At 41.4% G+C, this 26,459-nt stretch overlaps 1 protein-coding gene across 1 annotated transcript; it reads right to left on the bottom strand.

The window, feature by feature from the left end:
• Positions 1-205: 205 nt before the first annotated feature.
• LOC119442279 (protein Abitram) lies at positions 206-19,706 on the bottom strand. The gene is made up of 5 exons (XM_037707096.2): positions 19,510-19,706; positions 12,438-12,489; positions 4,679-4,808; positions 3,404-3,550; positions 206-488 (listed from the first exon to the last, which is right to left on the bottom strand). Exons 1-5 carry the CDS (start codon positions 19,625-19,627, stop codon positions 303-305), a joined length of 633 nt encoding a protein of 210 aa, XP_037563024.1. The 5' UTR covers positions 19,628-19,706; the 3' UTR covers positions 206-302.
• Between the last annotated feature and the right edge of the window lie 6,753 nt (positions 19,707-26,459).

Genomic DNA, 26,459 nt, shown 5'->3' with positions numbered 1-26,459 from the left:
TTGTCAGGAGTATCAACAGTATTACCTTCACAAGGAATGATTACCCATCAGCCTTTCCCTATGTGTAGAGGGCACAAAGAAGCTGGCGCATGCACTGCGGTACTGTACAGCTTTAAAATGAACCTTGTTAAGCCCAGCCAAAATCAATGTACTCACATTTCTGGAGTTACGGGGCTATTTTGACACCAAAAAATGAAGTAACAAAGAAAAAGGAATGACGCTTTATTAGTTCCACTACGCGCAATACAAGGAAGCATAACTGCAGCACATAAATAGAGCAAAACCTTACACAAAGAATTCCTTTAAGCGTCCTCCATAATAAGCGGCGATTGTTGGTGAACAAACATTTCTTCATCCGAGATGTAGCACATGGGTATCAACTCTCTCCTGGCTGCCACATAAGCTTCGGGCGATGTCATAGTGTCCAGCAGCACTGTGTCCAACTTTAGCGGAGGCAGAACAATGGCAATGTAGCCAGATGACCATGGCTGCAAGAATTAAAGTCAGCATTTACAACACAGAAATAGTGCTTGTATTTCATTAATGATGATTTCCAGAGTTGGCTAACAAGTTTTCAGTGTGCCAAATTACAGCAAGTCTGGCAGGCCTCATGCTGTAGCCTCAGTGATGGCACTGAAACTGATGGGAGCCTTTGCGAGAGCCCCACTGCAAAACACGATTTGTCGAGGAAGCTCTCTTCGGCGACGCATAATGTTCAATTACGGGAAAGTGTTGTTTATTAAGGGACAAAAGACAGGAAGGCTAACCTGGCTGCATGTTACCACTAATCTAACAGTACATGTCTCCCTGCGATGCTTCTGCACAGTGTTCTATGGTCTTTACTTTTTCCCACAGGAACCAGGAGTATGCAGTCACACTGAATTTATATTTCTCTTGACTGTTTCCTTATGCTGCCCTAGAAGTCAGTCAATTGGATCTATATCGTTTTGACAAGTTGCCAGGCACTCATTTCAGAATTCAAGCAACACTTGCACTATGAAAGCTGAAGACTGCCACTTTTATTTTTGGTCAAATTTGTCAATATTTTACACAAACTGGGGTTTCCGAAAGTAAAAGCGCTAACAAGATGTTTTGATGAATTTGGCATACAGTTTGCATCACATTTTTAAAATAAAAAAAATGCAAAATTGCCTTGTGGCCTAAATGAAAGCAGCGGTGATGACTCAGAAAACTGTCTGGTTGCCCAATTTTCCATCCAAAGAGCTTCGCAGCTTTGACAATGCCTCACTATATTCACACCAATGCAGAGTGCATGTCTTTATTCTTTTGTTCCAGTAATACTGAGTGCAATGAAAATTTTTCTTGCTGTGGGTCACTTTTATTCATTCGTAAGCCCACTGTGCACGCACAACTCATTACGAGAAATGATGTCTGTTATGTGGAGTTTTCTCTGGGACACAAGCATGCAATTGAATTCAGCACGACCTTCTGCAGAAGCTTGGCTAGGAGTTTGACCATTTACTGCTGTGAAACAGCCTGTTCAGATGGCCTTATTATTTACTAGGATATCAGGACATAGCACACAAAGGCTCCGGCGATAATTTGAGGTGCATGGCTAGGCTGGTCGGTCAAGAAAATAAATCAAATGCATGGGACAAGAAATATGGTAAAGAAAGAGTTTAACCATTTGCATACTTTAGTTGCATATCGTATAGCACACTTTGAACTAATGGTCTTGGTTATGAAAACATAGCTTTTTCTGCAAGACATAATATTCCTGTGCTTGGCATGTAACAAGCCACAAACATCAACACATAAAAAAATGCTTTTCTTATTTAAGTACACATGCTGCAAAGCACATATGCAATGCTTATCAAGCTTTTATTAGATAATCAATATATCACCACAAATACTAAAGCAATTTTCTTTGCCTTGTTAAGCAATGCATAGAATGCAGGAGAACAGGTAGTAGAACTCCTGTCCACTGGCTCCTAACTAGCTCAAACGTCTTCCAAGGTCATTCGACAGGCAAGTTACAATGGTTACGACTGTAATGTGGACTAGCAGTGAGTACGTGTTATTCATAGAAATACATCTTGGCGTAACCACACAATTTTTTTTGCCTAAATATTAAAAAAACTTCAATGATTATGATTTATGTTACATTTCAACACAAAGTTACTTCTTTTTTCTTTTGACAAAGCAATATGCAAAGCCATTGTTAATAGCCTTCTTTATTTATGTTTCGTAATCTGTTTTGTGCTGTCAATGCAAGCTATGAATGTAATTGTCATATGAATAAGATCAGACTGGAGATGAAAGCCAAAGTAGAAATAATTTTGCACACCAAAATGCACATTGGAATCTGTGAAGTGAAGCTATCGTAGGGCAGGTAATTAAACGTTATATACAAATAAATGCAATGCGTAAAACTGCCTCTAATTTCATTTTATGCAACATGTAATCTCGTACAAAGCTGTTGCATGTTTATGCTACAATGCTGTAGTGCATGTTTATGCACTACGCTGTTCCCAAGCTATGCCACAATGTAACCACTAGTTCAGATGGATGTACACTACAAGATGTTGGCAATATTCGATTCCTGTCGGAGGAAGAATGGTGTGGAGGAGGTGTATGCAGAGGGAATGACACATATGTGAGTACATTTAAGGTGTCTGTACCCCATGTATCACAGTGGCACATACCCATACTTCGGGACTGGCCAGGAATGGGCACATGTGCTTTGCCACATATGCTGTGGCCCGAGAATAGGGCTGTAGGCCAAATATAAGAAATTTCAAAGAAACCGTTCAATGTCATGCGCTATTCCATTACGATGTCTGTGTGCATTAGAAATACCTATGAGGAGACATTATAAATGTGCATGTTTTGTGTTGTTATTGTTTTGTCACGCGCAACAGAGCTGCATGCACGGGCACTACTTTAAAGATTAGCGTGCAGTGCTTATATTACCTATATATATATGTCTTGCGAGATACTGAAAGATGCGACAAAGTGGTGGGCTAAGCAGAGAGAGCTTTGCTTTTATAATACAGATTGGGACCAGTAAATGTGCTATGTTGTTTAAGAACCGTGGTTAAGCAATAAGTCTTGTAGCACAACATAGTGTGTCATGGCAGAAGCAAATGTAATGTTTGCTAGTCTAAAAACTAAGCTAAGAAGTAATAGCAGAGCAGCAATGCACAATACAACAAATCAAATGCTTCCACTTTACATCATTTGACCTACGTCACCTGAGCTGGTCCTCAACCTAAGTGGCTTCATATAAATGTGCAGAGATAACAAGCACTTAGCCACTTTCAAATTTTCTACCTGTTCCTATTCTCTCCTAGGATGGTCAGTAAGAATGCAAACAATACACTTACTACAAAATCCAAAGTTACAGCAGTCAATACAAAAAACAAAGGAACAAAATTATCACCTTTTCAGTCAAAAGCTCTGGTGAAGTGGTCAGATGGTCATTAACTTCTATTAGGCTGCCAGGAACTGTGCTTGTTATTGTATAGATCTCTCCATCTGAGCAGGTAACGATACATAATGCAGATTCCTTTTGTAGTTTCTGGCCACCCTACAAACAAGGTAGCAAACTATTAACCAGGCTGAAAAGTCTCATCATACAAAATAAATATGTCGTAAAGAAGTGATGCAAAATTTTCATTGCATCTTCATCACAGGCAGCCACTTCCCACCTAATCATTATTAGAAACATCAATCAATCATAGCACGACAAATGTGTAATTCTTAATGCAGTCAGTCCACGATGCATGCTAATGCCAGTGTGGTTTCAATGATTCACAGGCATCACAGCAATGCAAATACGAACACAATACACTGTGCCAATATTGACAACTGATTTCATATGCAAACACCAACAATAATCTGTCCTTGTGTCATTCGCTCTGTCAAGTTAAAATTTCATGCATTTTAGTTCCTTTGCACCATGAGCCATGTGTGCATAGCACCTGAATCTACTACCTCTGATCAACAACTAGTCAGTACATCATAGTAAGGTGCCAATAAGTATGTGTCAGTGAGTTCCACAATCAATCCTGACCAATTCTTTCACCTTTTCCTCTTCCGCAGAAGCCTGGTGCATTAGCGACAGACCTTTGGTTAAATTTTTTATTAACTAGCACAATAACAGACTTGGTGGAGGCACATATGAAAACTATCACAAAATGACTTACGGCATTAAAATACGATGCGTCCGATGCCTACCCCGAGTGTTTTATTCTTGTGCAGAGGAACTAATTATATTTTTAAAATAATAATTCATAAAACAAGTTCCCGTAAACCTACTGTTACATAACCCTTGTGGTGAGTGTCCTGTAATAAAGTGGTAACTACAGCAACATGATTCATTTAGCATTTTTAGCTACCTTCGTCTAGCATGCACCTGTACAAGATTAAAAATGCTTATGCTAAATATGATGAAAAAGCACTTCAAAATAGCTCCCCACTACACAAAGCAAAACTTTTTTTAAAAGGAAAGCATGCTACAATGACAAGACAACTACGACAATGAAAAATTTGGATAATAAAAATAAATTCATAGCCAACTATGAGTGTGCACTTACAAGAAGTACTGTTTTCAAACAGAACTATATAGCTGGCAACCTTTTGCCACACCAAGCTGCAGAAAGCAATGCCATAACCTGAGCTTCATTGTGAAAGTGCCAATGGTATATGAGCTCACCTTCTTCCATTTCCCAGACACTTGATTGTTGAGGCGATTTAATTTCTCATTTACTTGATAATCAACCTTTGTGACCGTCTTCTTCTCTCTTATAATGGGGTGAGACGGAGCCAGTGTAACAAGCACAATTCTGAAAAGCAGACAGAAGATTGATCAGTATTCACTATGCGGACAATGATGGTGTGCACTTATTTCCTAAGGTAAAGTATACAAGGTCACTAAATCATGCTTTCAAGCACGCTTTGTCACCATGGTGAAAAAGTTCTATCAGTGTACTTGACTTTGGTTTGCCAGATGCTGAACATGGCATTATATGTTGAAACTGTCGTTTACAAGAGCACTAGAAGGGGACATGTGTCTCAAGAATATATTTAAAGCACTTGTCCCATCTCTCTTGCCTTCCTTTAGTCCCATCTATTGCGTTTCACCGTAGTCAAATATATTTCTGATGTTAATAAAAGCTTCATTATGAATTTTGATGCAATAACAAAGGCCTTCTTTTGCTCACTATTTCCATAACTTATTCATTTTTATGCAGTTCCTCTTTCAACAAGAGCAGGACATTCTTTGCACTTTTCCTGCTTGCCAGTATTTTGCAACTATTATCATAAAACAACTTAGTTTGTACTTTTGTTAATGCTGAGTACAATTAAAAAGCTAGGATTTCCCTTCAAAAGTGTTTGGTCACAAACAAAAACATTTATATTACTGACATTGTGGGAAAGGTTTATTTCTGTTAGTAAATATTTATTACACTTTGAAAGACAAATCTGTGTTATTTGAGACCCTAAGATGACAGAAAAATCGATCCTTGTTGCAAACATTTGTTTTATAATACCGAATAAAGGAAACGTACATCTAACAGTATGTTGGTTCCTCTAACGTGGACATCACGTAGGTGTCTAGTGACAGATGCTCAGACATGGCTGAATATGTTTTCTCAAACTTGCTTGACATTTAGGATGTGTATTTCAATGGCTTTCAGAAATTCTGATTCGGTCTTTCAACAAATTATATTTGAATGTTGGAGTGTCATTCTTCAAGCAAGAATAACATTTTTTATCTGTGCTGTAGCAGCAATATGCTTGTGACCCCAGAAAACTTTCAGTTGTGCATTTTTTGGCAGCCAAAGTTGCCAAGAAAAAGTATTTTTTCTCATAGGCAGCAATATATGTATATGTTCTTGATGCTAAATGGGAAAAGACATACACCCAAACGTAGAAATTGCTACAAAGGACACCCATTTTTCTTCAACTGCAGGGCTTTTTCTTTCGAGGAATCCGTGTGGGTTTCCTTTGTAGCAATTGCTACGATTGGGTGGACGTCTGATTTTCCATTTAATTACTTCTCTCAACCTAGTGAGTTTCTGCTGGACTATTATGTCATGTTCTTCATGTGTTCAAATAATAAGAAAATAAAAATATGAAACACACCAAGTGCATCAAGCCCATGTATGTAGCTTTCTTGCGCACTTCGAAGAAAAATTCACTCATTGAACAATGTTTTAACTGAGTAACAAAATTGGTGCCTACTAGAGGGTCTTACATATTTGTAAACTATTACAATTTTCTATTGCCTTCATTACATGCTAAATTTAGCAGGCTGTCTCAAGGGCAAAACTGGTAGTTTTTTGGGATCTCTGTGTGTAAACATTGAAGGTGTCTATAGTTTGTACAGAAAGTAGCCAGCAAGAACTGCCCATAACAAACCATTAGAACATGCAAAATATTAAGAACTAGCATGAAATGCATTGCAGCCAAGCTTAAGATGCTGTAACTATCCAGTGAAACTTGCATCTTCTGACTATTATCTGAAAGAATGTGTGCAACTGATTACATCACTAATAGACTCATAATAAATATCCTAAGAACACTCTGTGAGCATGTTATTTCATGAGCAATCAAGGAAGATTAGACAGCTATAACTTGTTTATAAGTAGCCACACACTAGTGGCCACATTGCAGCCACATTTACGAACAGATAATAAGAGGGCATAATAGAAGCCTCTGAAAATCTTTTACTGTATCTATGTAAGCATCCAGGTAAGCCAAAGCTTGAATAGGTTCTCGGAAACCAATCCTTAAATGCAACAACAGCTGTATTAAATAATTACATATAATTAAGCTGAATAGACCATCCAATTAAAGACAAGATATTGACATTAAAACCCAAAAACGTTCTGTTCAAGGGACGTGCCAAAAGCACAATATGATTATGAGGCTCCGGAGTAATTTTGACCAACTGGGGTTTTTTAGCATGCACCCAATGCATGGAACACGGGTGGTTTTGCATTTTGCCCTTATCGAAACGCAGCCGCTGTAACCGAGATTTGATCCCCTGAGCCTCTGTGCTTAGCAGCACAACGCCAGACTCACTATGCCATCACAGTGGGTCCAAAATTTTACAAATGCATTGCAATCTCTGAAACTTTAAATAAAAGAAAAGTATTAACTCCTGCACAACCGATTATACCAGCTCATTCACTGCTGAAATATATGCAAGTTAAGTGTTTCTTGTAATACACCTCTATATATCATCATCATCATCAGCCTATATTTATGTCCACTGCAGCACGAAGGCCTCTCCCTGCGATCTCCAATTACCCCTGTCTTGCGCTAGACGATTCCAACTTGCACTTGCAAATTTTCTAACTTCATCACCCCACCTAGTTTTCTGCCGTCCTCAACAGCGCTTCCTTTCTCTTGTATGCATTCTGTAACTCTAATGGTCCACCCATTATCCATCCTACGCATTACATGGCCTGCCCAGCTTAATTTTTTCCTCTTAATGTCAACTAGAATATCGACTATCCTCTGATCCACACCACTCTCTTCTGTCTCTTAACGTTAGGCCTAACATTTATTGTTTATTTGCTCTTTGTGCAGTCCTTAACTTGTTCTCGAGCTTCTTGGTTAACCTCCAAGTTTCTGCCCCATATCTAACCTCTATATGGAACCATTTAATTGCACATTTCAACATAGTGTGTAAGCGTATATGGTCATGTTATGCACCCAAATGCATGCACGTGCTGACTTGCGAACCAAAAAAATGAAAATAACACTCTTCGTTCATTGTACTCAAAAAGTGCTGCAGGGTGTAATGCTACACACTGTGTAATACCATGTCAATGACAATTTGACAGGTCACTGTTTCAAAACACTACAGGTAATAAAGCCACAGTGGACATACCTCTGAAATATCTGAGGAACTTTCTGATACTAATCTTTTAACTTTCTCCAAATTCTGTGCTCTGCCTTTCAAAAGCAAATATCAGCACTGTAACCACTGCCCGCTATATGAGATCTTGCACAGTTGTTACTGGCCAGCCAATCTCCTGGAATGTTGGCATATGGGACAACCAGAAAGCAGGTCACTTGACTTTGGCTTCTCCTGATTGAGACCAGTGTTACCCTAACACTTGACTTGTCATGTTGCAACATGTCCTCCTACACCATACTGACCCATATGTGACTGCTGGACTATGTCTTTGTAAAGTTTGAAGCCATGACCTGTCCACCAAGCAAAGTCACTGCTACTGAAGCTGTGCATGAGCCCACGTGCTACTTGCTGTATGGCTGTACCAGCATGGGCAGGCAACAAATACATTGTGTTCAGCCTGTAGCACATATGTGTGAAGCTAGACTGGCAGCACATGCACCTAGAGGAGTGCGAGCAGTAATTTTTGACACCAAATAGAATATGAAATGAATAGTGCCAGAAGCAAGTCGAATTGAACATCGAATACCTTTCACATAAGAGACATTCGTTCTCACCATTAATATAAAACGATTTTCACATCCCAGTATTCACAGGGCTGGCAATTTTCGGTCACAACAGGGCACGTAGGAAACTATTAAAAGTTCAAATGGCGCATTCAGAACAAATAGACAGTTTGTTCGCACACTAGGAAATCTTCAAGAGAGTGCAAATAATCGTGGTTCAGGATAAAGTCTGGCTCCCTGAATGGTGTATAGTGTGCTTCAATTTGTAATTTCTCGCTTTTTATGTCTACAATGGTGACTGGATGAAATTCATTGCACTTTTGCTTCAATTTTATGTTTGACGGCACACAATAAGGGATTCAAACTACTTGGAAACTGTTCCATGTATATTTGTATTTAAGAATACCGACTATTTTATTCGTTATTTGAAATTTTCAAATATTTGCACTCCCACACATGCATGGAAACATGCAGTGCGCTTTCCCGACTATTCCCTTGTTGGTCTCCAACTGTGTTTCTTTAGAGAAGATTCTTTCCCCAAGCAAAAGTTCCCACTGTTATCAAGCACACAGGGCACCTTCAAACTTTCTTAATGCATCTTGGTTGTGCAGCTGACCATAGCACTCTCTGGCCGCTTTGTGTGTGGGTCTGCTCGTTTTTCATTTGGCAGCTTCTCTACAAGTGTGCATTTGCATTTATCACAATTTGTGCAGTTTACAAAAACTATGCATTTTGAGACTGCTGTTTTTACCATGATCTGCGTTTATTAAGTTTGAAACGCAATGTTTTCTGCAATTTTTTTATGTACAGCAGACTCCCATTAAAGGGGCCCTGAAACACTTTTTGAACATACATTCTTTGTAGTACCATTATTGCTAATTTTTAGCTAAATAAGTGAAAAGGAAATAAATGAAGCTGCGTAGAGTAGATGCCGCAGCCACCCCGAGGTTCTGCGACAAGCCCTCTCGCCTGTGAGATGCTCGAATTTTGGGCAGAGCCTTGTCCCCTTGCCAACTACCCTTGCCAACTACACGCTAGTGGAGATAAAAGGAGAGAGAAAGCCGCTCATCAGTGTGATGACTACGTCTGAACTCCACTTATACTTGACGGATTTCAAAAATTTTTGCAGCAGGAGATTCGCAAGGTGACATACTTTAATAGTGAGGCCACCTATGATTAGTTTGGAAAGTTTTGTTTCAGGACCTCTGTAAGCCAATTTCAGTTAAGCCGAATTTTCGTATATTGGGAACAATGTGTTTGCATGTCACTGGTTTACGATAGACCTCCCCCACCGGAAAAAAAAAAAAAGAAAACCTTAACACTAATTTAGCTAAATCAAGCTTCTACAACCACCCCTGACGTCTATTGGCTCAATGAGGTGCCCAAACTGGTAGACTTAGTGAGGGTAGCTTTGCTGAGTGCATGTGAAGCAAATAGTGTTTCTGTAGGCACAAGCAGCTACACCAGCATTGACAATGACGTGGAAACCAGCAGGACCAATTCATTAGAAATAATAATTGAGGCACTCCTCAAGGTGCCATTGCAGGCTGATAATTAAGGTGAGGACACTGCCTAACGGTATGTCTTTCTACATCTGAATTGTGATTCTAATGCTGTTTCATTTATTGCCTTGTGACATGGACATTTAGTTGCACCAGGAATAGTTTATGTTGTATTGTGAATAATTACTGTTAAGACAAACTTACGATAAGGCAAACAAATTTTCATTAGCCCCATCAGTTTGTCTTAATGGGAATACAAGTTCACTGTCACAGGTTGAGTTTCTTTTGCTTATCTTTTAGTTTAAAGGGGACACTGAAACACTTTTTTGGAAACTTGCAATACGCATTGAAATAAGTGCAATGCCTTTCAGTTAATATATCACAGCAGAAAAATTTGAGAAGAGACAATGCGCAAATGGACATAGAGCCCCAATTTTAACTTTCCCCATTCCTTCCTTCCCCGTTAATTCATCAATTCCTCTCAGCTGAGCCAGTGAAGATAACAATGCCCTGCTTACTGCTCTGTTTTTTTTTCCATCTTTTTACAGTGTACTTAAAGTACTGTTAAGACAAACTTACGATAAGGCAAACAAATTTTCATTAGCCCCATCAGTTTGTCTTAATGGGAATACAAGTTCACTGTCACAGGTTGAGTTTCTTTTGCTTATCTTTTAGTTTAAAGGGGACACTGAAACACTTTTTTGGAAACTTGCAATACACATTGAAATAAGTGCAATGCCTTTCAGTTAATATATCACAGCAGAAAAATTTGAGAAGAGACAATGCGCAAATGGACATAGAGCCCAATTTTAACTTTCCCCATTCCTTCCTTCCCCGTTAATTCATGAATTCCTCTCAGCTGAGCCAGTGAAGATAACAATGCCCTGCTTACTGCTCTGTTTTTTTTTTTTCCATCTTTTTACAGTGTACTTAAAGTACCGTTTCAACATTGGAGCCTGACAAAAAGTGCCCGAGAGCAACAAAGCAGCAGTGACAGGGTGGGCAGGACGTGTTAACAGCCACCACTTCCTTGTTTCCTACGAAACAAGAAGATATGGAAGGGTGTGCATGTGTGTGGGAGCTTTTTGCTCACGAGTAATTCACGGTCAGGAATATTCGCTCAATTGCTTGTAATGTTATCGTTGACATAACAAACAGTGGAAATGGAGTGGGAGGCCTTGAAAATCCCCGGAGAGCAAGCGATATATTGTGCAAGATTGCAGGTTTCTTGCTGAATGCACCAGAATAATATTTGGCATGCATGTTTACAGCAAGCATTGCCTACAGATCGGGAACCCTTCTTTACCATGCTTCAAAAGTGTTTCAGTGACCCTTTAAGACAGGCAAGTCTCGGAGTCCATTGCATGCATCATGTTGGGGACTACACCAGTGCAGTTTTTCTGGGGCAGCAAATATACATAGGAAACCATGTATGCTAACAGAAAAGAGCGACACATTCCAGTAGACAAAACAGGCTATAGTTTTGAAATGTAAGGTGTCCACAACAGTTTGCAGTACTGTGGTACCAGTGGCATATTCGGGACTTAATTTTGTGGGCTGTCTAGAGTCTTATTTAATTGTAAGCTGTTCCTTGTTCTTGCAGAGACTGCTAAAATTACAGGGGATGTACCAACAGTCAAGTACCCGACGTGGTTAGAAAACCGTGCAAAATAAAAAAAATAACACCATATGTAACAAAACTTGTATAATGTTACTTGACTTATGCATGTGGAGCTGTCTTCATCAACATATTTTATAATTATTAGTTCGATCATTTGTCCTGTGACAGATAATTAACTTCTTTATTTAAATATGGTACCTTTAATTAAATTTTTCGAGCTGCTCAGGCCATTCGGCAGTCCCTTTAACAGTGTTCTTGAACAATGTCTAGTCAAAAAGCTGGTTGTTGAGTGTCGTATGTAAGGCAGTATATAAGGAATATTCTTACACAAGAATTTCTTCATAAACCTGCAATGAACAGACAAGCTACAATCATTCTCAGCAATTCAAAATTTCTCTATGCTCAACGCAGTGCTCATTTCTCGATATTCATTTTCACTCTGGCATGCATATAGTTCCTGCAAGCCTATGGAGAGGTGTGAAAATGCTTTAGAACTCTACATAAAGTTGGCACCATTCACAGCATGTTGGCAGCATGTTCACAGCCGAAAGTCCAATCCTGGCCCTAGCCATGGTGCTACTATCTCAACTGACATCACCAGGTTGATTGCAAGATTATTACTAATGACAAAGCACCTCCACAGCGGACATCACACCATTTGTGATGCTACCTATCAGAGAGGAGTTGACATTGCAGCTGAAAGACTGCACAGTATTTTACTAGTAATTCTGGTCTGCTCACAGCATGTCAAACAATTTACACCAGTCATGATTGCCAGAGGCACACTTACATGTTGCCTAGACAATCATGGGTAGGTGCTGTGCACATTGCACTTGTTCACACAAATTTTACAAATATGTTGATGCCAATTTAGGAGACAGTGCACAAGTCACAGATCAGAAGTGTTACTGCACCTGTTTGAGTGGAACAATGCACACTGATCGTGTCCTTTCTTTCCATTTGCATCTGAAATCAAAAGAACACAGAAGCCTCGCCAATCATCACTGCAGCTAAACTTGAGCATCATTTCCACTTGGATGTAAGCGAAAAAGAGTTTTATGAATCATGAGACAATACTGACTATTGAAAGAAAAGTTTGCAGTTCAGCATTTTCTCCTTAAATGCTCCTAACTACTAACACCATAATCAAGGTACTCAACATCCAAATGATACACATGTTGGCCTAGTTGGTGCACGACAGCCACCATGGTGCACGCTCTTGAATGTTGCATGTTGTGGGCACAACAATTGTTGGTAAGTCCCGACCAGATTGCTAGCGAGTTAATGGAGGCCTTCCAAATAACTGAAGTAAAATCAGCAGCTAGAACTTGTCATGTTGTCTTTGTATCTTTGTGTTTGCACTATTCTTAAGTATACATCAAACATCTATTTACTCCAGCATATCCAGCTGGTGCAAGACATGGGTAATTGGAGATAACTGGGAGAGGCCTCTGTCCTGCAGTGGACATAAATAGAATGATGATGATTATCCTTGTTTTATTGCAGCCAGTTTCAGGTTTTTACTTCAGAGAATACCTAGAGCATTGCAACACTGCAGACTCTCTGGAAAACATGCCAGTCTGCCACATGGTATTATTCTCTGCTGAAGTACAGAGGACACACCTTCACTGGGCCACACAAAGTTGGGCTTATGAAAGCTCCATGAATGAACTCATTAATGATTAAGCATGTTGAGCTATCTCCTGTGCCACCAAACCAGTGCTTTCCACTTGTGTCGCTCTAAGTTCTTTTGCATTTTGTAAATGCCAAAAAAATTGGATAAGAGGGACCACAGCAAGGCTATCCAGCTGTGAATCCACAGCACAGATTGAGCAGAAGTTTGCTTGAAGCCAGCTTGCTCATTATGCCCTGCTTCTGCGAGTACTTGCACTCCGCACCTCTCAGTACTTGCTGAACGTTATAAAAGCTTACCTAGATCACTGGATCCCTTCAAACTTTGTCAATGTTTATGAGGTGCTGCAGTTCAAAGTCAGCCACCTAAATAGTTTTTGAAATCAAATTCATGGTCTTACCTTTGTTCACCTTTAATGATTCATCAAAAGTATCTTTGATGAAGTATTAGGTGTACAGACAAAGTGAATAAAACATATGTTTCAAATTTAAAATATTGTGTCAGAAACAGGGTGCTGAAATGAAAAAAATGCTGATGGCGAAGGATCAATTAGCTTTGATTTAAATCCACTGCAGTTTCGATTCTGGGAAATAAACAATAATGGTTCGCGAACCTGTTCAGAACATCGAACTAGTTTGAAGACCGGTTCAGCACAATGCTTTTCACCCTCATGATATCATGTGACATGGTGCATGTAGGCTGTCAACTTGACTGTGTCTACAAGTTTTGATCTCAAAGCACTAAGAGAGGACTTCAATGGCATGGCACATGAAGAACAGGACAATGTTTTAGATGATTTCAAGCATGTAAATTTAGTGTTCCATAGCTATTGAAAACCTACTAGTTTCCTCAAGCTTTGATTTCAGTTGTCTGGCTGGGCTTTATGCATTTTAAATTGAACACACATACATAAGAACGAGAGAAACAAAGGTGGCAAATGCATACCTGCTAACCTACGAACATTAAAATTCGTAAGATTGTTCAGGCAAGAGAGTGGAGGATGATTTCACTTAAAGTTTGCCTTGAGCGCACACCTTTTGTGGGATATGCAAGCAATTCATTTACGATGGTTTAGCTTTCGACGCAGCACACAAGCATCAGCAGCAAAGTTAGAATAGTAGAGGCTGACAGACATATATCCTTCATTGCTTCGAGTCGTGAATAGCACCATTTAATAATACGTTTGTGATAATATTATCAATGTGTAATAATCGCACGAAATTGGGTATCTTGTAAAGATGAAGTCCAGCAATGCTCATTAAAATAGAGTGTCATATAGTTCCTGCACAAATTGACAATTGCAATTTAGTGACAAGACTCCACAGGAAATAAAGCATCTTCATGGCAATTACATTGACAAATTAAAAGATGAAATAACGATAAAATACCAGCCATTAAACATGCAATGTGATGACAAGCAGTGAATACCTATGAGGAAAAAAGAAAAATACTTTTGAATAGAGAGAGAGCTTGTTTCATATGTATCACAATCCCCAGAAAGCTACGGAAAAGCATAGTGCCCGATCACCATGGGTGAAACATTATTTATAAAGGCACCCCCCCCCCCCCCCCCCTGCAAAAGAAACTTCCCCAAAACAAATAAAGGAACACAATTGCAAATTTTACACCTCACGGGCTCAGGAAAGTATGCATTCTTCACTGACATTATGAGAGTGCACGAGAGCAGTGCCTTGTCAGAAAGACAGGACTTTACTTCAATTCTACACGCAGCATCTCACATGACATGATCTCACTCTCTATGAATGACTAACGATAGTACCGAGAAAGTCCGACTCACCATATTTTTTCTTAATGGCTCACACTGGCTGCCGTGAATTTTGACGGGGTTCCACTCACACCATGTATGTAATTTCAGTATCATATGGAAGTGCTGTGGTGAGCAGCAATGTGCATGCCACACAGCATTTTTCTTTATGTTCAAAATTATTTTCCACTGTTTCATTGAATCTCTCAACAAAACTGAACGTTATTGCGCATGACCCCACTAGGTCCATATAATGAAAAGGATCCCTTTTGCTCAAATCTATTCCTTTCTTATCATCCACCATTCACAGCCAGCTAATCCCAGTAATAATGTGGGTGGAGCACCACTCGAATCACTGACAAAGTCTGAAAGAGAATAGCATAAGAATAGCATCGCTACATTATCCCGACGCTGGTGACAACATGCCAAGCTCGTCGAGACAGTGACATTCACTCACACCAGCAGTGTGGTTACATGCTCCTCTAGTTGGCTTACTGTGTTGCCTCTGTGAGCCCGCCTTTCTTCTCTGCATATCGTGTGCATTTTCTACTGCTTGTGTTGGAGTGGCCAGAGAGGTTGAAACACAAAGTTGAAAGACAGTTGGCAGTCCTTCGAAGGCCCTCCAAAACTGTTTCCGCCATAAAGGCCAGCTAACATGGCACGAGTTAAAAATAGCAAGCATCTCAGCCTATGTGCTTGCAGTTTTTGGCAGTACCTGTCTCAACAGGTGCATACATAATGTCTTGCTTCTAATAAATGGCTACCGGTGAGGCGGGGCCAACTGTGCAAGGAAAGCTGTTTTTTGCTTAGCTTATAAATTGCTCGACTCCGTGCACCACCCAATATGCTTGAACAGTCTTGTTCAGTACTGATAACTGTTTTTATTTCTTTCCATTCAGATTTGGTTGGGGTTCTGGTGCGTTCATATAATATTTTAGCCTGGCTTCAGTTCCAGCCAAAATACTGATTAGGGTATGGCTCTTGGTTCAGGTTCAGCCTGACTCCTTAATTAGGCAAGGAAAATAGTCAAGGTGAAATGTGCTATTATCTGGAGGTTTTATAAAGTATGTAACCACCTCTTTTGCCATTTGGACCTACAAGGTCATAATGGTAAATATTGCTGCTCCATATTATCCCGCTAATGGAATGGCGATGCAGAATAAACTAACAGTGTGAAAATGTACTTGGGCAGGGTAGCGAGTCAGGCTTTCTAGATGTTGTACCAGCTGCCAAACCAAGTAGAAATAGTTCAAAGTAGTGGGGGCCATGGGTAAGCCATATACCTCCAATGTATTTTTAGGCATCTGTGGTATGTTTCCGTCATTCCTCAAGCATGGACGAGGCATCCACGTAGCCTATGTTAGGCAAGATGCGAGACCTTGCCTGTTCGTAATTCATGATGATGTGCACTAAAGCCCCTCCATACTACTACTACTACCACTGCTATAAGCTGATGAAGGGGCTTTAATGTGTACAGCGCAACAGCGGTCAAAGGAAGGAAAGGAATGATGGAGATTTTCAATGTCATTTAGTTTTGGCATCATACATCGGCGGTTTAGGTTGTGATCACGTGTGCTAAGGCGTGTGTTTACGATAATAAAGTTAAGTTGGAAGTCAGTGCTTGCCTCTGTTGCTCCTTTTCGTCCTTTGTCCCCTGTTGCGCTGTGCACATCATCGTCAATATTAGGGCGACTTCCATGATGACTCGGCCGGCTGGACGAGCTGACGCAGTGATAGTCCAAGTGGACACAAGCACCATGCGAACGCTGGATGGGAGGTGCTGAAGAGACAGCCCACAGAGGAGGTCATAGTTATAAGTAGCTGTCTTGTCTCTCAGACACTGTTGAAGGTGACACTGGAGTTGTGAAGGCTTACAGCCACCAATCTTCAGCCAGGATCATTTGCAGTCGGAGCTCGTCGGAAGCGGATGTGCACCACAGAAGCTTGGACATCAGGGTGCATATGGGTTGGACTATGCAGCTGTGAAAATCAAGTTGTGTAACTCGGTAGCAATCTAGGGTGGCAGGGCTGAAACAACGTGATGGAACCTCTGTGTCCGCAACGAGATCTCTGCAGCGATGAACGGGCTGTTCGCCTAGGCCAGCCAGAGGTGTGGGTCGTAGGGCCAGAATTTCGGCAGATGTTCCTATGAAACATCACGTCATGTTTGGCAGGCAGGCAGCTCGAGCTCGGTGCTCTGGTACGAGTTCATCGCCTGAAGGTTACCAATTTTGCAGCGTTGGCCAACGAATGAAGGTGGCGTGCCACAAGTTATATAGCTTGTATTTGAGACAGGAAATGGACTATATCTGTCCAGCAGATGCTCAGCCACGATAGTGCAACATCCTTGGAGCGTCTCTAGTTCTTGCCTAGAACTCGGGCACTCCACTCATGCCATGCAGCTGCAAGAAGTGCAGGCACTTCATTATTCTTGTCGGAGGCTGACGAGTCGTCAATTGCACGGTGATTGGCAGGTACTACCGGCTGCTACACATAATATTACAAAAGCCCTGAAACACCAGTCTGTCAAACCTGTGCAAAATTTAGACAATGCTTAAGCTTCATCTTTAAGAGTGGAATGCGATAGCATTCAAAGATCCTTGACAGCTTCTCATGCTTCCCGGCACCTGCAGCTTATGTAACCGTAATGTTTACCGGGAAATGCTGGCGGTGAACGCTATGCAAGAAGGCACGCTTTCTGGTAGAAACGCGGCCTCTTGCGTGAGCCAATCTTCTGTCATTGTTTTGCACTTTTAATATTTCAGTCTGAGAAGATTTAACATAAAATGCATGAGCTGCCATTGTTTTGTTTCATGACATTTGTTAGTGGGCTGTCATTCTCAAAATTACGAGGAATAAGTTTGTAAAGAATGTAAGACAAAGTGCGAGCAACTTAGGTGGTAAAAGAAGTATTTAGTGTCTACGGAGGGCCTACGTGGTTGTGGTTTGTAATGATTTTTCGCCAAACGATGGTCGGCGCTGACACCGGATTTTTTGCGACATGGGGCCCTTACTATCGTTAAAATGTCGATTATGGTGCCCCATGTAACGTGTTCCCAAAAAATAATTTTTCATAAAGCTACGAGACTCTTCACACTTATTGAAAAAGATGTAATCGCAATACTTGAGGGTAATGCACATTTACCCTGATGCATTTATACGTGCACTTCACAACACATTTGTTACTTTTAAGTGTTGACACCATATTACAACATATGTAGACACTATAAGTGCAGACAATGCTCATTAACAAACATTCCCTGTGACAAGTGTTTCAGCCTTATTATTAATCACATGAAGGATCACACTTAAACACTTTACATGTCACCCGGGACGTCATAGCTTTGTTAATATGCTGACAGCTCTGTAGCCTGCTCACTGAAAGTAAATGTCCACCAAGCTCAGAGTGATTCACATTCCTTTCTTTGGAACTTGCATGATGCTACACATGAGGTCAATATTAATTACTTGGCATATTCTGCTACCTTTACTTTCAAAAACGTTATTCCTGTACGCATCCATGTTTCAACATAAAAGCTTTAATGAATTAAACTGTACTTAATTTCTTTTACGAGATTCTAGTTCAATGTGTTTTGCAACTTCCGTGTTAGAAGGGCAGATGCTTAACAAACCAGCTTTCAGCTTTTGTAAAGAAGCGGTGTATTCATTCAGAAGCCTCAGGACAGGCACTAAACGCGCCTGTTCAGTGCAGTGTTTTATGCACTGATTCTTACTTCGCTAAGCAAACATGAATTATTTGTACAACATAGTTGAAAATCTTGATGTCTGCACAATTTATTGTGCACTTTTGCACTATTAAAGCTTGTAGACGAAGTTTTCCAAACCTGTGCACAGCACATCAAGAGCTTGATAAATTCTGATAGCAGATCATGAGTTCTACCACGAGAGAAAAAGGCCCTTTTTGGCAAGTCAGCGTAAGTCAACCAACCTATGTCCAACGCTGTGCAGTCGAGCAGAGTCTGTTTCCTAGATGTCGTCGAGTACTTTCCTAATTTAACGAGGTTCATGCGAAAACTTTTTTTTTTTTTTCAGACCGCGAGCGTTCGGCACCAGCCTGCTCCAACGACGGCAAAATGAAGAAACACTTCTCCGAACCTACAACTCACTGCCGCCTTCGTTCACTCAAAGTTACACTTAACTTCTTGCTGGTAATACGTAACCTTTTGATTAACATGCACAGCCGCTCACGTCAACACGTACAAACGCGAATGCTTTTGCACCGACAAGCGTGAACTGTAGCAGCACTGCAGCACGCACTTTTTGACACGAAACGCCACCTTCGGTGGTTTTACCCGAAATTACGAAATGTGTATAACCATCGGGCAAAAAATAAGAACGAAGGCGACGCACCGCCAAGCGATTGTTCCCAATTGCCCCTTCATCCTCTTGTGGCTACATACTGCACCGAAACGCGCAGCGAAATTTGAAAATGAAATTCCGTCACCGGTAGTGCAGTAGTACCCGAGTAGTACAGCATCGCGGAGAGTAATGACGTTTCACGGTAACGACCACGTGAAGTTTGGCACACGGTCGGCAATCAACAGGGCTCAGGAGCGGGCGAACTTACCAAAAAGAAATCGTGGCTTGTAATAGCGTTCTGTGACGCTAGGAAAGCTCTTCGAGATTCGATCGCATAACCTGAGCGATTGTTTCGAGGGAGGGTCCTGTTCAACAAGCTCGGACATTTTTGCACAGAACGAAAACTTGACACCACGCTGCTGAAAGAATCGCTGTACAGCGCGGTTCTACGGCCACCAAGTGTTGAAAGGGAAACACAACCGCGCGCCGCTTCTGCGTTCGCGCACTAGATGGCAGCACTAGTGACGTTGCTTGCTAGGTTAGCTCCCCAAAAACAAAACGCTACGATAAAAACTCCGAATTCGAGACGTGTAAAGTGTGTAAATCACTGTCGACAGTGTAATAAGACATCCGGACAAAGGAAAACGCAAATACTGATGCACCGATGACGCCCCACCATGACGATTTCCACCGAACAAAAGCAGTCGGATGCGCGTTGATCAAGGAAGCTTACGACGAACCGTTCGATGCTATTTATGGGCCGTTAGAAGCACATGATGTTAAGTCATGCGAGCAACTTCTTCATGATCCGTTTCTTTTACTTATTCCTTAGTTTTTCTTGATTTCTAATCACAAATCACGCCGAGTGCCAAGATTATACAGCGACAATGGCCGCGCGGCGACACTCGAGCCAGCGCCTTCGAGCCAATGGCTAAGGGCGAAACGAATGGAAATAAACTGCCAAAAAGCTCCTGACAAAACACGAACACAGCGCAACACTTGCCAACGTCGTTCTCGCGTCATTTTTTTTTTTTTTTTTCAAACAGTTACAGAAGCCTTCGGATCGAACATACCAGGAAGTTTATGGAGCACGTGAAGAATACTTCTGACTTCCAACGGGTGCCCGGTAAATTGGGTTTAGTACGCAGAACGCAAAACAAATAAGGAAGAAATCGAGCATTGTCTCTAAAAAGCTACTCGAAAACAGAAAGAGAAACATGGCTGGGATACAAAACAGCCACTTGGACCAAAATGCAATTCAGACATTACACCTACGGCACAAACCTACATCTTTGACAACGGAAAGAAATTCATGTTTTTATATGTGAATCGTTCAGTGACATGAGCATCTTATACTCATATGCATGAATAACTGGCCGCAGAAAGTCTCCTTGATTTTTGTACCGGTTCTGCCCAGAGTTGCCCAAATGTGCTACTTTTGACTAATGAGAGAGTTCTCAGCTTGTCAGACAGTCTGGGACGACAAATCTAATAAGAGACCCACAGAATGGTGTGAGAACAGCAGTGGTAACCATCCACCCGAGCTAGGTCAGACGGCGTTAATGAGCTCCAGGCAGCTTCCAAAAGGTAAATGTGAGAAGCTGAGGAAACTAAAGCCCCTCATGGTAAAAGTAGCGACACGCTTTGAAGAATGCCGCCTCCTCCTCGCACGCCCTGTCCGAGGCGGACGCCGCGTCGGTATTGGCCTAATGGAATCACGTGGGCCGTCACGCCGCATTTGTTTATGATCGCGCTCCATCGCCATTTTCGCCCGAAAAGCGACTACCGACTGGCGAGGAGCACAACGATAGTGGCGAACACAGTCGGCGATCGTCGATCAGAGAAATCTGATCAGCGGCGAAACGCGTCGGCTTTTAACATGAGTCATCGAAGGTTCCACAGTAATCCCTGGTGCCCGCCCCGCGTCTTCCAGAAAGTACTACACAAATTCGCGACACTCAATCAGATTATATAAGCGTCGGTTACAACGGATATACGCATCGATAACGCTCGCGAAACTTCCGATACATGCAGGCGCGTCCTGCGCCGAGCGATAACGTTTAACATTTGTTAGCCGGTGAAAGATAAACAAGTGCACGTGTCAATATTACGCTCAAGCGATGTAGGCGGCGCCACGGTCGAGGAAGGAGCGCGAAAGTAGAGTGACCTAGCGAAAGAGAGGAGAAACAAGGAGGAGTGAAGGCGTAGGAGGTGAGTGTCGCTACTTTACGCAGTTTAAGGGACTTAGAAGGAACAACCAAATGAAGGGACATGAATTGGTACTTAAGCTGAAGAATTTCGCCTATCGAGGAAACCAAAGTTGTGATTCCAAAGACTTGTATGACGCCCTACGTATCGAGTTGGTACAGGGAGCAGTACAATTTCCTTACCAAGGCAATCATGCTCTACTGCAGATGCTAATTATATTTCACCATAATTTTACTTTCCCACACACCTATTGGTTTGCAGCAACCTTTCAACACAATAATTACTAATCAGGTTAAGAAGACCATAATGGCATGGTGGCAGCTACCATTCGGTCATTACAGGATGCTGAAATCCATAGTGCAGTGTCGTAAAAGATCGCGAATGAGCAAAGCACGCAAACTGGGGAATAACGCTTCTTTATTTCATACTCGAGTTCAAGAACACTACACTTCAGAGAAGCATGCTAAAGCTATGCTCACAGACTACACCGTAAACATCTATCAGACGGCAAGTTTCAGAGTCAGGCGAAAAGGTAATAAAGTTATACATGCACTACACATTAGATAATGCTAAATTCACGTTACGACTTCTCACAAAGCAAAGCACCTGTGCAAAGTAAATCTTGTAACATGTGTTTGTACTGTATCTGTTGCCTATCTACTAAAATGCCTGCTAACACAAGTTTAGAACTACGAGCAGTTTCGTTGGTCACTCCTGCTTGCATTTGTTTCCTGCCATGCTTCACACTTTTTTTAACTAAAGACACAATTTAATCAGTCACATTTTGCAACTAGATTCTGTACATTTCCTGTGAAGAATGCAATCACTGGATACTGCAGCAAGAGCACAAATTTCTGCCCACATAAATTTGTTGTGGAACAGGTGTGCGTGGTGTAATAAATTGTAAAAAAAAAGCCTGTGTATCATAGAATGTGCTTTACATGTTCAATATCCATTAAGGGAATTTCTAACAATACATCAAAGTAAAAATAAAAAGGAAAGGAAACCTACATGCTGTGAATGATATTCACATTGTCATTTTGTACACTTATATGATGTACACATCATCATAAACAGTAAAATAGCTTTCGTCATAGCTGTGTTTCACACTCGCATTGTCCAAGATTTTAGTGAATCATACTCACATCAGTTTGTGTACTTAAATAGATGTACATTGTCAACGTGAAATGCAAATAAAAAAAATAAAATAGCTTAGCTTGTGTCATGGCTGTGCTTCCTACTTGCATTGTCACTTATACTGCATTATTAGACCTTTAAAGTGTCAGCATATAGCCAACTATTCCTGGAAACCAAAATTATGCGCACTCACCAACATGCATATGTTTGAGTGCCCCACACTGCACCTTTTTTGTAACAAACAAGTGCATTCGGGCTTCTCACATAGATCCTTGCCATTTGGCAAGTGTGCGTGTATGTGCTTTCCCTCACAACTGTGCTTCTTCCCTTGCCCCTCAAAGCAGAGCTCACAGTGACTTGATCACACCTGCAAAAATGCAAACCTTAAACTTCATAAATATCTCACAAACACAAATGCAAAGTGTGCTATCCTGTTATTTTGTATGCAAGGTATATAGCGAAAGTGCTGTTCCCAAGTTATCCTGTGTTTCTTGATTCCCCTCAATGGTAAGAGTTAAATTCAGTGTTACTAAAAAAGTCAGTCCCTAAGATGCACTATTAACCCTTTTCAGACGCTATGTACACAATTGTGTACACCAAGATAGTGCATCAACAGCAAGCATTGATTAAAGTAATGATATTTAAAATGTGTCCCGTACATCTTGAAATGCTTCTGATTGAAATAGCAATGCAAGTTTGAATCAAACAGGCACATTGTTTTAGTAAAACGTGTATGAAGATAGATAGTTGGCTAGTTTGCTTGGTGCGAGTATGTCATTGTATGTAGCGGGTTCACTTTCATTGTTTTTCACAATGTGTTGCGCGGGAGAGGTTGTTTACACTTCATCTCACCCCCACTGCTCTCTGCGCATGCGCCGTATTGTATCCTAAGGCGCTGTTATCCTATTTGAGGGGTTTACGAAGCGGTAGAACTTCTCCGGCATGGCCTAGTGGTTAGGATACTTGGCTCTCGCCCAGGAGGTCCGGGTTCGATTCCCGGTGTCATAAAGATTTTACTTATTTCATTTGCTTTTATTATTATCATTTTCTTTTGTACCACATCGACGTGGTGCCATATTTCGAATGCCCATGCAGCTAGCCGTCGAGAAATGCATGAACTCACCCCACAGCATAGGCGTTCTGTGGTATTATGTCTGTCTACATCCTGCTTTTCGCGCTGTTCGTTCCTGACTGACGATTTCAGACTCCACTCCGAGGCCATGATTTATGACATACTGCAGTCATCGCCACTCGTATTCACGAGGTCTGCGGCGGAAGGGAGGAGGGCGGTGAGATAGGATAGATAAGGTTAGCTTAAGGCCAACAATGCGCCAAACAGAGTGTCTCACTGCCGTCCTCTCTTCCGCCGCAGACATCGCACCTCCGTCGCTATAGCAACGCAGCGCTTGCACAGAGAGCGGGGGGGGATGAGATCAAATGCAAAAAACCTCTCCCGTGTTGCGCCAGTCATAATTTTCGAGTGGCTGGATAGGTGCTTTTCAAGCCTGGTAGACATGAAAAAATGTATGTTCGCATATCTGATGTTCCTGCAGTGAGTTTTCGCATGGAGTCCACATTCGACAAAACTCACCAAAGAACGGAAAACTCTAAAATCAATTCTGCAGCTGTAAGCTTTTTATGATTCCGAAGATGTAAGCAATGCAGTGAACGTAAGCTTTCAATCAGCACAACTAATTGGCGTCTGAAAGGGTTAAGGTACAAGAACAAAATTTCTGGAATAGTACTAAGGTAAAGTACTGGGAGGATGATGATGATGCCTCAACACTTGGCACAACCCACTGAGGGGGATAGGCCACGAACCGGGTGGTATTATGCAGAGTATGGGCCTATGCAATCTTGATTGGTTGTTTTCCTCCTTGCACTTTCATGCTAAGCAATGTGTACAAGAAAAAAAAAAAGTAAAACTTCAGGCGACCTTAATGCTCCCTTTAAGTGTCTTTAATGGCGCTAGCCCCTAGATCTTAGGTGAACGCACATCCTTCTCATACCACACCCAGAGGAGCAATTGATGACCTAATGCGCGTTCCGCCGGCACGTTAGGACACAAACAATGAATGGTTTATACCCCCTTAAGCAATGGCTCATACCCCAATAAACGCGGCCTCCCCACTACGACGACAGAAGTGAAATTATACGCTGCAATGATGAGTGGCAACAGAGCCATCTGTGGAAGAAGACGCCGGCCGACGACGAACGCGTTAGCAGCGGCACGAGCGCATTCGAGTGGTTGCGCTGAGGTGCGCCAATGAGCCAGCTGTGGAAGAAGACGACACTCGAGCCATTGCTGATAGTTAATCATCCTAATGATGAGAAAGACCTGATGGGTAATTGGCCCTTTCCTTAGCTAAACTTTTGCTCCTATATATATCTATCCTAGACAACTCTTAAACTGAACCATTACCACCTTTTAGATGGCTTATTATTCTCACGGTTTCGGAGACACCTCAACTTCCGGTGTGCTTCTTGAGAAACAATGTCGCTAGGTGCTAGCGCCATAAAAAAAATTATGGCAAAGGTTCTTGTTTAAAATAGAACTTTGAGGGGATGCCACCATGCAATTTTGTAAATTCTTCACATCCTGAGTTGACCTCACTAACACAGTTCATTTGTTTACAGGTTTGCCCAAGAGATCCTGGTCATTTCAAGGTAACTAAAATCCTGTGACAATACTGGGTTTCACATTCTATCCAGGCTGCTCGACACCCTGTATAAATTTGTCAGTGGCTTCCTGCAGTGTAGGTCAATTACTACAACTGTTGTTGTAGCCTGTGCTGTGGTTCTATGCCACAACTTTCTTTGATGGTAATATGGCATTCATATGCCTATGTCATGGTGAAACAATTTTATCGTCTTCTGACTCACAGGAGCAGAGCCTCTTTCGCTATTAGTGTTTCTAATACTACTGCTGCTTGTAACACTAACTTGATTCACACACTACAAGATGCATGTAAAGCATTCATATCCCAGTGAAGATGTGTGTATACATATGCAGAGACTTGTGCTCTGAATGCAGAGCTGCACATGGAGAAAGTTCTATGTGCACACTACACAAATATATATTAAGTGCTTCGACTTGCCGTCTGATAGGGGCACTTATGCATAACAAAAATGTCTATATATACTCCACAACAACTCGCTACTATGCTACCATCTACCCACCTTACATAAAAAGACAAGTATATACAGACTTCACACTTCATTTCAAACACCCAAGCTGTCGGGTATACTATGAAGTGCCCACAGTCAGCTCCAAAAGTGTTATTTTGCAAACATTTTGAGCTAGTCCAAATTTTCTATATTAGAGTAATAGCTAAGTGTCCACTGGCTTGGACTGTGTCATGTCAGAAGTTGGTTGCAGTAGTTGCACATTTTTCTATGCTGATGGAAAGGCATGCATGACATTGGCACATGTGTTGCCGGATGGCAATGACCATCACGTTTCTTGCTTTAGGCAAAAATTTAATCAAGATAAGCGCTTAATTTGCACCCACTCAGTTGACTTCTGACACTGAGCAGTCATTGTATGATTGTGCTGAACACCACTATGTGTGAAGTATTGTTCCATGCTTTGAGACTGTTTATCGAATATCTAAAGGATTCAAAAGCACTGTGGGATGATACTGCTAAATAAAATATGGAAATGCTGGAGCTGCCGTTTCAGGTTTATATACAGTCCTATAGTTTATAAGGGCAAGGAGATGGGTGATGAAGACCCTGTACAGTACCTGTCAAGTATCCGAAGGTGAGACAATGTGCCCAATAGACTATTGCACTAGCTTTAAAGACATTTAACTGCATAATACTGGAGTCTTATGATCAACTGCTTTGTGATATAAAAGACTACAGTGCAGC

This window comes from Dermacentor silvarum, chromosome 2 (genome assembly GCF_013339745.2).
Source record: "Dermacentor silvarum isolate Dsil-2018 chromosome 2, BIME_Dsil_1.4, whole genome shotgun sequence".
Lineage (NCBI taxonomy): Eukaryota > Metazoa > Arthropoda > Arachnida > Ixodida > Ixodidae > Dermacentor > Dermacentor silvarum.
The sequence above is the reverse complement of the archived record's forward strand: the minus strand, read 5'-3'. Positions and strand labels throughout refer to the sequence as shown.

Excerpts from the sequence above, each read along its gene's own strand:
- LOC119442279 (XM_037707096.2), bottom strand. The coding sequence starts at position 19,627 with ATGTCCGAGCTTGTTGAACAGGACCCTCCCTCGAAACAATCGCTCAGG. Across the intron at positions 12,490-19,509 it reads CAAGCCACGATTTCTTTTTG|ATGCAAATGGAAAGAAAGGA; the intron begins GTAAGTTCGCCC and ends TTTTGATTTCAG. Across the intron at positions 489-3,403 it reads CAGAGCTTTTGACTGAAAAG|CCATGGTCATCTGGCTACAT; the intron begins GTGATAATTTTG and ends TAATTCTTGCAG.